The sequence below is a fragment of the Schistocerca gregaria genome, chromosome X, assembly GCF_023897955.1.
Source record: "Schistocerca gregaria isolate iqSchGreg1 chromosome X, iqSchGreg1.2, whole genome shotgun sequence".
In the NCBI taxonomy this organism is placed as follows: Eukaryota; Metazoa; Arthropoda; class Insecta; order Orthoptera; family Acrididae; genus Schistocerca; species Schistocerca gregaria.
In genome coordinates, this window is record NC_064931.1 from 139137189 (window position 1) to 139151388 (window position 14200).

Below are 14200 nucleotides of genomic sequence, written 5' to 3' on the forward strand. Positions count from 1 at the left end.
ACACACGCGAGACAGATTTCACCTTATATCCTCCTTTCAAGATGCTATACATTCCGTTCAACTGCTCTTCCAAGTCCTTTGCTGTCTCTGAAAGAATTAAAATGTCATCAGCGAGCCACAAGGTTTTTATTTCGTCTCCATGGATTTTAATACCTACTCCGAATTTTTCTTTTGTTTCCTTCACTGCTTGCTCAATATACAAATTGAATAACATCTGGGATAGGCTACAACCCGGTCTCACTCCCTTTCCAACACTGACTTCCCCTTCATGCCCCTCAACTCTAGTAACTGCCATTTGGTTTCTATACAAATTGTAAATAGCCTTTCGTTCCCTGTATATTACCACTGCCACCTTCAGAATCTGAAAGAGAGTATTCCAGTTAACATTGTCAAAAGCTTTCTCTAAGTCTACAAATGGTAGAAACGTAGGTTTGCGTTTCGTTAATCTAGCTTCCAAGATAAGTCGTAGGGTCAGTATTGCCTCATATGTTCCAAAATTTCTACGGAATCCAAACTGATCTTCCCCAAGGTCGGCTTCTACTAGTTTCTCCAATCGTCTATAAAGAATTCGCATTGGTATTTTGCAGCCGTGACTTATTAAACTGATAGTTTGGTAATTTTCACATCTGTCAACACCTGCTTTCTTTGGGATTGGAATTATTATATTCTTCTTGAAATCTGGGGGTATTTCGCCTATCTCATACATCTTGCTCACCCGATGGTAGAGTTTTGTCACAACTGGCTCTCCCAAGGCTGTCAGTAGTTCTAATGGAATGTTATCTACTCCCGAGGCCTTGTTTCAACTCACGTCTTTCCGTGCTCTGTCAAACTCTTCACGCAGTATCTTAACTCCCATTTCATCTTCACCTACATCCTCTTCCATTTCCATAATATTGTCCTCAAGTACATCGCTCCTGTATAGACCCTCTATATACTCCTTCCACCTTTCTGCTTTCCCTTCTTTGCTTAGAACTGGGTTTGAATCTGAGCTCTTGATATTCATACAAGTGGTTCTCTTTTCTCCAAAGGTCTCTTTCATTTTCCTGTAGGCAGTATCTATCTTACCCCTAGTGAGATAAGCCTCTACATCCTTACATTTGTCCTCTAGCCATCCCTGCTTAGCCATTTTACACTTCCTGTTGATCCCATTTTTGAGATGTTTGTATTCCTTTTTGCCTGTTTCATTTACTACATTTTTATATTTTCTCCTTTCATCAATTAAATTCACTATTTCTTCTGTTACCCAAGGATTTCTACAAGCCCTCGTCTTTTTACCTACTTGATCCTCTGCTGCCTTCACTACTTCATCCCTCAAAGCTACCCATTCTTCTTCTACTGTATTTCTTTCCACCATGCCTGTCAATTTTTCCCTTATGCTCTCCCTGAAACTCTGTACAACCTCTGGTTTAGTCAGTTTATCCAGGTCCCATCTCCTTAAATTCCCACCTTTCTGCAATTTCTTCAGTTAGGCTTAGTTATGAATAAGAAAATAATAATCCATGTGAAATACTATGAATCATGTAGTGAATTCATTATACAGCCAGGACAGGCTCAGAGCCAAGAGGAAAAACAGTAGGAAAAGTATATATGCCTGCTAACTACATCTGGATCAGAATGATGAAGTGATTGACAGCTGATTGTTTACCATAGCAAAAACCAATCAGATAATTAGCTTGGTCACAACATCTATACTGTTGTCCATTGTCATTTCACATTGGTATATGAGATGCCAGTTGACTAGAGTCAAGTTGCAGACGTTCTGACGAGCAACAAACATCAGGTAACGCAACAACTCGAATAACTTTCACTGTTTTCATTATTCCTCTGTGCAGCATGTTTATTATGTGCAGCAGAATGCCCTAAACTCATTGCGAAAGCGCACAGGAAAGTGGGGAGACTATCACCACCATACTAAGAAAACCCAATATCACACATTAACAGGTAGTATTCAGAATGGAAATGCCTAATTCTTGATGCAGCAGCCGTACTGTTTGTGCAGAAAATTGTAAAGTGACAACATACCCTACTGCCTTGCTAGACTGTCAATCAGTTTGTTGTTATGATCAACATAGCAGCAGATGACTAAGAGACTGAAAGAATACATGATGAGAAAAAAAAATGATATTGAGTGTAGGAATTATGACTAGGTTTAAAACCAATAGATGCAATCAGCTACCACCTGGGGCACATGGAAAGTGATAGTTACAGACCACTAAATAACTTCAGTTATACAACATACTTCGTGTCACATCTTCTGTCTCTTTTGACACACTAACTGATCTTCCACACAAAGATGGTTGGACATCTGCAGTACCTGTCAATTTGTGGCAAATTTAGAAACTCTGCAAAACAGTGTTGAAAACAGTCTACCTAAATAAAAACAATACACACATAGATCTAAATATTAAAAGCAATATAATACACACACAGTAGAATGATTGAAGGAACACACACTATATGGAAAAGGAGTTGAGAAGAAATTAATGATACTGGGAGGGGAGTAAGCTGGAAAAGAGCTCCAATATGGTTGACAAGATGGCAGAATGCATGCCAGCAAAATGCAAGGGGAAGTAATGAATTGGTTGAAGCATACATGCCTGGCCTGGCAGGGAAGGGGTGTGTGGGCAGAGGAAAGTGTGTAGAAAAACTGAGGGTGATGTTGGGGTGAACCGTGTAAACAGGGTTGTGGGGACTACTACTGAGAAAGCTGGGGCAGGCACCAAGTGAGCTGATGAAATCAACAATCAACAGGGGGGGGGGGGGGGGGGGGGGGGGGAGGATGAGGAGTGGGTCAGCATGAATCAGAGCAATAGGGTGGATAGTCTGAGCCAGGCAAGTGGAATCAGTGACCACCCAAGGTGGGCAAAGGGATAGTTCATTTTGAGGCAGGAAAACGGGACAGAGCTGAAGCCATTAAAATGGGAAGAAGGAATTAAACTGTAAAAATATAGTCAATCGTTATATTTCCCATTTTACTATTAAATATTCTATATATTAATTCATCATAATTATTATTTCAGACATACCTACCTAAAATGCTCTATTAAGGGCTAGGTATGTGACTAAATGTGGTTTAGAAAATCAGTGTAGGCTCTATGGTGAAGTACAAGCCAGAGAGAAACAGTTTTCTTCCTTTTCATAATGAATCTAAGTTGGTACATACATTTACTGTGGAGTTCTGAATGTTCTAAGGGAAGGTGGGAGTTTTCAAGTACAGTTATTATAAAGGTAATATACTTACCACTGAATTTAATCAAAAGTCTCAATGTTAAGGAAATAGTCTTCCTCAGAGATAAGTTATTTTACATTACTTAACTAGCACAAACCCTACAAACCAATGACCTTGGCACTATGGCATAGCTTGTGTGACTTAGTGACAAACATAGACGTAGTTTCAAACATGTCAGTTGGCAATCCGTGGAGAGGTTCTTGAAGGTGGTCAACAGCTTTTCTAGTAGTTGCAGAAGAAATAGTCTGTATGACTGACTGATTTGGCCTTTTGGGGAGATACAGCTCTACTGTATGGTTTAATGACCATGGCATCCACTTGGGGGAAATATTTCGGAGGTATAATAATCCACTGTTTGAGATATAATGGCACGAAACTGTCAGGGCACAGTAGCCAGGGGAGAGAGAGAGAGGGGGGGGGGGGGGGGGACTACAGATTGAAGGGTGGAATGTTGGATGCCTCAATTGGATAGGTAGACTTGAGAACTAGGGAAGTTTTGTATGTCATACCTGATGCCAAGTCTCAGGAACAATGATCCCAGTTGTTATAATGAATGAAAAAAACATTATCTAGATCACTAGCTTTTTCATGAATGATTACCAGTTTCAATCCACATGTGCAATTTGTCAGCAGTGGTAAAAATGTGATTTTTGGCAGTCTGCACCTTGCAGCATCAGATCCGAAGACACCTACAACACAGTGCAGTCAACAGCAATGTGAAAACTCCAGCACTTCAAAAGTGGCAAGTCTCAACTCTATAATGAAAAAATGCAATGGAAGCACTTTTGGGAGTCCAAGCATTTGAAGTACCACAGACAGCACATTACCAGATAAATAATGAGTCTGTTCTAGCCAATTCCTATCATTCTACAGTATAGTTTTCCTTATGATCAACAAGCTCACCTCATTTAATAATGCCCCTATAGGATTAATTTCTCCCTCTATAAGAAGTCAGTATAGTTCTACTTCATCATCCACATTTGTCTGCCACCTGAAGGTTCTATGTGGATACATTTTCTTCATGTGCAGATCACCTCCAGAAACATAAATGTTGTAACTGATTCTTCCAGTTTCATTTCAATGCAGGTGCTTCAATATTACTGGTCAATAAAGCAATATAAAAAAGATTTTTTCCCACCATTTGTAAAGGTAAACAGATCTTTACTCACATAGGACCAAAAAATTATTCCATCATCACAAGTACATATCATAAAACTAAAATGCCAGCAGTCCGAAATGGTAATTCTGATTCCATATAGCTGTCAGCCATGAATTCACTCGGAACTGTACAACACTTACAAACATAATCAACTGGGTGTTACTCCTACACACAAGAACTGCTATCTGGAGTATCCCCCCCCCCTCCCTCCCCCCCGCCCTCTCTCTCTCTCTCTCTCTCTCTCTCTCTCTCTCTCTCTCTCTCTCTCTCTCTCTCTCTCTCTCTCTCTCTCCTCAAAAGAGCCTTAGTCCGGTTCCGAAGCCATGGCAGTCCGCACAGGTTAAGGCAAAGACAGGGATTGCAGTGTTGCCAGTTCCAAACAACAGTTGCAATGCATGCATAGAGGGGATTTGTGCTTCTTGAAGAAAGTGTCTATACTGCAAATTGTATTCTCACTTGCTTATGTAGAATTTGTCTCTTATCACCACCACCACCAGGTATGACAACTCGCAACAAGTGCATTAAAAATTCACTAAATAACTCACTACAATCATGTTTAATGCTTGCACTGGCTACGGTGTTCACTGCAGAGTGCCCAAAACACTACTGAACACTTCTTTGCTGCTGGAGAATGTATGACACTGTCATTCGTGACTCAAATTATAGACTATGTCATCAACAAAATTGATACTTTGGTTCCCCACTAACATTAAATAATTCAAAAGCATAAAAGTCATTATGCTAATTTTTTTTTACTGCAACTTTTATCATTTTATAACATAATTCCCAAGGTGATTATACTCCATGTGAGATTTTTTGTCCTGACCATAAACAGGAATTGTTCTCTGCCCATTCAAATTATTTGTTAACAATTATAGTGTTATAGTTTAGATTGGAAATCAATAAAACAATCACAAATTTCAGTGTGAAAGTGGAATGACACTTAAATGCTACTATAAGCAAGGTTGGGTTTTGTCATAGTTAGGATGTCTACTACTCATGAAATTAATTACTGACAGTATGTACTGTTATCGTTTTGAAGCAACCTTTTTCACAGAAAAGAAACACTTTTGCAAATTGCAGTGGGAGGGACGTTACAAACCTACGTACTGACTAACACATTTATCCAGTTGTTATAAAAGGGAGCCAGAAAAGACACTTATCTGTTGTTTCATCTTTGGAACATTGGAGTTTTAAGTAATTGAAATGTACAGGATGGCAACGAGCCACGTGAAAAATTTCAGATGTTCATAGATCATGAAATGGAAAGATAAACTGAAATATTCTAAAATACTCTGAAATATGTCATTTCTGACCCAAATCTTAGAAGCTTATTTCATGAAAACTATGTCAGAAAGATGGTCATTTAAATCAATGCACTAAGGCACTGTTGAAAGCGCTTCTGGAAGCTGTTGTACACATGCCTCCACAGGTCGCTGTCAGTAGTTTCTACTTAATCAGCAATGGTTTGTTTGAGTTCTTGAACGCTCACTGCATGTCTCTGGAACACATGGTCTTCTAAATCCCCCTCCCCCACCAGGAAGAAATACTGGATAGTAAGTTCGGTTGACCGAGGAGGCCAAGCGATATCTCCAAAACCAGAGATAATATGTATAAACATTCCACGAACAATGACCATTCTGTTCCGCACAGTGTGGGCTGGTGTGGCATCTTGCTGAAAGTAAAGGCCCTTCAGGTCAATATCAAGCCAATGTAAGCAAAATTGGACACAGTTTTCCGATTTAGAGACATCATGTTCTGAATTAACAATCACTGTTTCTCCATCATCATTCTCAAAATATATGGGCCTACAGTCTCAAAACAACTGAATCCACATCAAACACTCATTTTGGGAGAGTGCAATTAATTTTCATGCATCTCTTTAGAGTTCACTGCAAATCAATACCATGTGTTCTGTTTGTTGACAAATCCCGAAAGATGGACCTGAACTTCGCCAGATAAGAACAAATTATTCAAGAAACCAGAGTTTTCACTTCCTTGTCCCTGGGATTATGTTTCTGAGGAATTTGCAGTTTTTAAGGATGAAATCTAATATCCTTAAACATTTGGCATAAACTTTTTGTACCATGAAAACGCGAGATAGCTGGTACATCAAGTGTCAAGGACCACATTCAAAAGCTGCAAGTTTCTGGTGGAACACTCTCTTGAAGCTCCATATTTCACCTAAGCCAATATGGTATCAAAATGGTACCTGTCACTACTTAAATCACCATTAAAGTGCCATCTAAAAAGAAAGCTGCACTTTTTGTCACAAACTTAGCTCCACAATAACAACAAATTGAGATAACATAATGTTATATGCTCCATTGCTACTGGCAAATGGAATGGCATTCTCTCCTTTACCCTCCACCTCTGTGTCACCCTATAAAAACTACTGCACATGAGCTTTGTTGAAGATTTAATTATGTCAGTTGGCTGTGCATCACACTGTCGAATGACAAGCAACCCACTACAATCCTTTGAACACTTCAAAGAAGAATTTTAATGTTTGAAAGCCATTCTCAGAATAACAAAAAGAAAATCTCCATGCAAAGCAGTCTGGTTCATAAACTGGCTGTGTCTCATATCCTTGTATATTCCATACTTCAACGAAACATTTCCCTGGTGCTGTATATAATGGTTGCCAAGTCTATTGTCAGTATGGAGAGAAGTCCATCAATAAAACTTGTAGGCTGATTATGGGTTGCTTGAAGATAGTGGTAATAGGTAAACCATGTTACCTAATGTGACGTCCCCCCTTTCCCTTTTGTTATTGCTGTTGATGTTGAGCCCCTACTGCTACAGCTCGGTCAGTGGAATGGAGATGTGATGGGCAGTGATGGTTGTCCCCGTGGGATAACATGGAACTGCACCTGAAAATCTCTAAAGAAAATTGTTCCTCGCATAATGTATGAAAGTCTGTTTGCGAGTCCACACAGTCTTCTCAGCAATGCGAACTGCTGATTTGAATTGTCTGTTATGGTTTTATTATGATTTGCTATGCCCAGTTAGTTAGTTATTGCAGTATTGAGTGAATCATTCATCACCGGCGCCGTTTCACACCACTGAAGTGAGGAAAAATTCACTTGCGGTTCAGTATCAGTAGTTGTGGTTACGTTGCTAGGCAGAATTTTTCACTACGGCACAACTCAAATCCAGAGATAATCTATAATGCTATCTTGCTTTTGTGCATCGTAATATTATTTCGCCAAATCATTCCTCTCAATGCTTAATGTTCATCAAGTCACTCTTTCAATTAAAATGTTCACAGTTAATTGATTTTGATCATCAACTATCACACAGTTCAATTAATGATGGAGCCAACACGTGAGATTTCCGTTACTGACGAACAGCAGTTAGTTTATAATCATCACACCACACGCACACCGATGGATCAGATCAATTACGATTCTTTTCAGTTCGGTGATCGTGACAATTACGACAACTTTTACAATTGGCTTATCTGTATTACCTTCATGTGGTCGTATTAATGTTTCCTACTCAAGGCTAATCAGGTATTGCAGTCTTCGATACTATGTCCATTCTTTGTTGTAACTGTTCACTTTGATGAAGGTTGAGTCCAACAATAATATCTCCAATAATTAGAGTTCATTAACTTGTCGTACACTATCATAATATCACTGCAGTTCACGTTCTCAAGTCAGAATAACTGAGAACAAAGTCTGCGCATCTCTATCACGCAATAGTACTTTTTTTAAATAGAAACAATCTTAACTGAGAACAAAGTCTGCGCGTCTCTATCACGCAATAGTACGTTTTTTTAATAGAAACAATCTCGTAGCGTTCCGTTTCTAGTACTATAACAAACGGTGCTCTCTCATGACTTGATAGCAAGCAAGCTAGCAAGCGACTAACCTTTCCATGATCGAGCATTGTAGACGCACTGAATTTCCTTTTCGCCACATTTACGACTCTCTCTCTCACAATAAATGTTATCTCTGACCAACATATTACATTGGACTTAACTTTCGTCATACTGATTTGCAGTTATTACTGAGATGTTTAATAGCTAATTTAAAATAACCTTTCTTTCTTTCTTTCTTTCTTTCTACCTTTATATCATGACATACTCAGTAATTATTGAGATTGGTGTTCATCAAAACTTTAAGGTGTTATATTATTGCCAAAGTTGTCGTACCGGTCAGGGTAACACTGTTCCCTACTTTAAATTATCATGACATTCTTATTTGGGTTTTCAGGTTTCTCTAACCAAAATAATGCCACTTTCTATTTCAAGGGGAAAGTGTCTGCCAGAAAAGAGAGGTTTATGTAAGTTTGCTGGCTTTTGTCGCTGCTGTTATTGGTAGTAAAACTTATAGGCTGGTGGTGGGCTATGACAAGTTCCTCCTCAGACAACTTCTCACATGAGCAACACATTGATCCCTTCACTGGAATAGTCTTCAAGATATACATGTTTTCCTGTTTAGCTGAACAGTCAAGATCAGCATTATTTACACTTATAAAAAGCAGTTTTCCTGTATTTGTTCTGAAGAAGTGGAATCATTAGATAAAATTTTCTGACTACTGTTGATGGGCCATCATAATCGGATATGTAGTGTGAGAAGGCATAGAAAGAGAGGGGAATGTTTGCAAGTACGTTATTGTTGTGACACAGAGCTAGCTTCCTGGTTGGTGTTTGCATTCCTTGCACACAATGGCAGGGTATTTACATCCTTGATGAAGGGAAGCTAAGATGCCAGATGCCTATAGTCATCTTCTCTATTGAAATTGCTCCCTTTCTAAGAAATCTCAACCACTTCTTTGACTTTCCTTCTATAAATATTACTTTTCTTGGCTAGTACTACTATGTTTTTGAAATATACATCTTGGCTGATGTTGCACTGCCACAGATTTCATACTTCCTTGAAACACATCTGACTTTCACACTTGTTGTTCTGATGTCTCCTCCCAATTTTGGCTATAAATACTTTACCACAGTCACACATCAATTCACAGACCCCCACAATGTGGACATTGTCAGGTGCATCTGTTTTATGAAAGTTTTATATTTTGTTGTGACTGAAAAAGGTTGTCATTATTCTATTTTTGCAAGGAATTGCTTAGGTGGCCAGTAACTATGGAAGTTATCATTAACCTTACGAATTGTGAAAGTGCTTCCCAGTCTCTCTTTTAAGTGTAATTAATACTATTTTGCCTCCTTTAAGAAATGAATCTTTGATTTCAAGTTGTTATTGTCACTGATACGGAGGCACATGAAAACAGAATGTTGATCACTGCTTGCTTCTGGGCTGGTTGGTGATGTGAAGTGGCATCTAAATACCTGTTTGAGTTTGTAGGCTTTCTATGTACTTTGCGTCCTAGAGTACTGTCAGGTCTATAGACCAAGGGATCTAGTAGGGGAGAAGTATCCCACTCTCTACCTACAAGGTGAACTCGATTTTCGGATTTATCAGAAAAACAAATACTTCCACGAAAGATTCCAAACCTTTTCCATAAATTTTATGCATGATTAAGACATCTGTGACTGACATTCATGTAAGCTACACAGTGATACCTTTATTTACAAACATCTCTTAGGCAGAAACTTTGAAGATCATATAGGGGAGAAAACTGCCTCAGATGTGTGTGACCTGACTGAATTAGGTAAATATTTTAGCTATTTTGGCAACAGCCTTGCCCCAGTGGATACATAGATTTCCGTCAGATCACTGAAGTTAAGCGCTGTTGGGTGTGGCCGGCACTGGGATGGGTGACCGTCCGGGCCGCTATGTGCTGTTGCCATTTTCCGGAGTGCACTCAGCCTCGCAATGCCAATTGTAGAGCTACTCAACCGAATAGTAGCAGCTCCGGTCACAGAAAACCATCATAACGACCAGGAGAGCAGTGTGCTGACCACACGCCCCTCCTATCCACATCCTCAGCTGAGGATAATACGGCGGTCAGATGATCCCAACATGCCACTTGTGGTCTGAAGACGGAGTGCTTAGCTATGTTAAAGATGAAGGAAAGTTTTATAAACAATCTAACAATTTAGCTATGCTTTCAGTTTTGTCACCAGTAGCAGCTGACATTTTTATGGGGAATTTTGAAAAACAGCCATTAAGTAATGCTTCGCTAAAGCCTTCCTGTTAAATGGCCACACAGTTTAGAAGAGCTTTTTAGCTTTTACAATTTCCTAAATTATATTCACCCTAAAATCAAGTTCACTTTGGAGATAGAGTGTGAGATTGGTCTCCATTTACTAGATGTGTTAGTCTACAGAAGATCTGTTAATATTCTATGACACCGAGTGGAAGGTACAGGAAGTCTACAAACAGAAACAGGTATTTAGATGCCACTTTGCATCAATGCCCAGCCCAGAAGCAGCCAGTGTTACTGGCCGGAGTGGCTGAGCGGTTCTAGGCGCTACCGACTGGAACCGCGCGACTGCTACGGTCGCAGGTTCGAATCCTGCCTGGGGCATGGATGTGTGTGATGTTAGTTAGGTTTAAGTAGTTCTAAGTTCTAAGGGACTGATGACCACAGCACTTAAGTCCCATAGTGCTCAGAGCCATTTGAACCATTTGAACAACCAGTGTTCAACACACTGTTTTTGCATGCCTCCACACCACTCGCAACAACTTTGAATAGAAGCCACATTTTCAAAGGAGACACTTAAGGCCAGTGCCTATAATGGTTTGTCTACAGAGGGCTTTCAAATGAATTACAGGAAAAAAAAAGAAATGGGGACAAGGAACCACTTTATCACTCTGTAAGGTCAATGTTGATTTCCAGAGTTTTTGGACACTTAAGCAACAAAATGGAACAATGACAATTTATTTATTTATTTTTTTTTCAATCAGAACAAAACAAAGGACTTTCTCTGACACAAAACAGATGAGCCTCTCAACCACCACAATGTGGGAGTTTATGAACTGATGTGTGGCTGTGGCAAAGTGTATATAGGAAAAACTGGGGGACAGCAAGAGAACAGGTTAAAGAGCATGAATGGCAAATGCGTTTAAGCAAAGTATGAAATCTGCGACAGTGTAACATCAGCACAACTGCAAACAAGATATAGATTTTGGAAACATACGAGCACTAGCAAAAGAAAGCAGCACTTATGGAATGAAAATCCAGGAAGTAGTTGAGATTTCTATGACTGGAATCAACTTCAATAAAGACAGCTTCAGGCACCCAGCTTCATGGCTCCCCAACATCAAGGGTGCAAATACCCAACCACAAGGAATACAAACCATGAGGAATACAAACAGCAACCAGGAATCTACCTCAGTGGCACAACAATAAGATTTTTGTAAACATTCCTCCTCTATTTCACTGCCTTTTATCACTATGTATCTAATAATTATGGCGCACCAATAGTAGTCAGAAAATTTTATCTAATAATTTCACTTCTTCAGAAGAAGTGTGGGAAAACTCCTTTTAGTAAGTAAACACTCTACTGGTGTTTGAAAGTATCCTACTAACTGGGGCCACCTAACAAATATCCCATCAGAGAGACGATATTTGAAGAGAGACATTACGTAGCCCACCAACGTTGAACATCTTACCTTCAAAGAAAGATTTATCTGAAATGAACAGCCCACCCACAGCATGACTAGATCCCTCTTCTACAATAGCTTATGACCCTAAGAAACACCCTGTATTAACTTAAAAAACTCATCATCGAATCTGATGAGACAAAGAAAGAACAGTGGAAGAGGATAACATTTCACTTTGACAGATCGTTGACAAGAGTCAAGCAGCTACCACCAGACACAACGAAAGTTAGCTGGTATGATAGGCACTCAAAATGCAATGATGAGAATGGTGTGGTCCAGGAAGAACACGAGGAAATGACACTGTTATGCAGATGAAATAAATTGTGTTGTAGAGAACCACAAACCAAATGTCATATATTTCTGTGTCCTCTATGCCTAACATCTTACACATAACACATATCCTGCGAACTACTATGGGTGTTGTGGTATTTCGCATACACGAGGAATGAATAGCGAAAGTTAATGCCATGTGTTGTATGAATTCCCAACTTAATAATAATAATAATAATAATAATAATAATAATAACAAGACACAACATCTGAGACAGGAAAGAATAATAATAATAATAATAATAACAAGACACAACATCTGAGACAGGAAAGAATAATAATAATAATAATAATAATAATAATAATAATAATAATAATACAAATAGAAATTAAAAGAATAGAGAAGAGACTAGACAAAGAAACCACAGCAGAAAATAGAGGAGAATGAACTTAAAATACAATTCAGGTTGCATCTTACCTGTCAAATTTTCATGTGACTCCTTGTCCTTCAGACCCTCCATCAGATCTGACTCAATTATGGACTCTTTCTCTTCACGAACATGATGAAACAAAAGAAAAAACAAAACCGAAATTACCCTTCTGCGATTTGTAAAATCAATTTTTTGTTTGCTTACTTGAAGCTGAGGCCATTTTTTATTCACCAACCATTGTGATTTTTTAGTTCAGCATTAATGGCAATTACTTAGTACAATGCTTCAGTTAGAGCTATTTTTAATGACTTTAATGCCAAGATAAATAATCAAATTTTGTACAGATATATTCTCTGCAACACACGGTAGGTTACCTAACATCTGACTTGGAGGATTTGTTTTAAAAATCTGGGGTAAATTTTCTGTTAACTATGTTTGTTAATGTAGCTAAGAGTATTTAAATTTATTTATTTTTATTAATATATCAATGGTAACATTTTGGAGTGAAAATTTTATTATAATCTCTAACATATGTAGTTTGTTATAGTGGTGTAACCAAAAAAATAACAAAAATAACTGTCAATTATTCAGAAAGTAAGGCCTCCCATTTTCTTCTTGAAACAATGACACAACATTTGAAGCTCTCTTACACCTACTGGATGAAAACTATTTTATCAATTCACAGACGGTACCACAGTATGCCACAATGGAATTCCTCTGGGCAGAAGATATAAATAATCCATGATTGCAGAATGTTTATGGGGATACAGCATGGAATTTTTGTATATTCTTCTCTCTGTGAAATATGCCTTAGTTATTGAGTAACCCTGTGAATATATATGTGGCAGTTAATATATTTTCAGTTGACTGAGCTTAGTATTACCAACAGAATTCTGAGTTGTGTTTAAATAAAAGAGGTCATCAATGTTAATTGTTGTACGCTATTCTACGTATTATTTCACGACATTCGGCAACCCCATAGACATAAAAGAAAATTGTACTTGTTCAAAATCTCAAGTAGCTATCACACGTGCAACACACTGGTGGTATGTATATTTACATCACATTATCAAATGTAAAGAAAATTCGCCATATAAATATATTTACTTTTATGAATACTTAAGTGACAAGTGAGAACTGAATTATTGTTGGTGTTATTAAATGTGAGGCCTAGTTCAAGACTCTCACACAGTAGATTCTATTAATACAGACAATACTTTCAGTTTGTGAATGTAGAGTTTCCCAGCATATACAACTGAAGAAAAACTGTTGGGTTTTCAGCCAGGTAGCACAGCTAAGATAGCATGATGTTTTCATGAGTGGCATTGTTGTTGTCATCATCATCATAATCATCTGGTAAAGTCTCGAGGTAGTGCAAATATCCCAATATTTACACTAGTGCCACACCGCCTCCAGTCAGCTGCTGGCAACTGGGTCCTTCATGGCCTGTCGATGGAAAGAGGGGTAGGGGTGCAGTGGAGCACGTCGGCTGTTGACTGCAGTCAAATGCTGCATGGGCATTCAGGATATGTCTTATGTGCAGGACTGTGCTGCGAATACCCTTGTCATATTACCGCTAATGCAAATT

General features: G+C 38.6%; 1 protein-coding gene across 28 annotated transcripts in view; it reads right to left on the reverse strand.

Moving 5' to 3' along the window:
- The window catches only part of LOC126298596 (uncharacterized), a 331195-nt gene that overhangs the window by 247012 nt on the left and 69983 nt on the right, over positions 1-14200 (reverse strand). For all 28 annotated transcript variants that reach the window (XM_049989986.1, XM_049989996.1, XM_049989992.1 and 25 more), the window contains exon 4: positions 12660-12731. In XM_049989986.1, coding sequence (XP_049845943.1) covers positions 12660-12731 — 72 coding nt within the window. The remainder of the gene's footprint in view (positions 1-12659; positions 12732-14200) is intronic.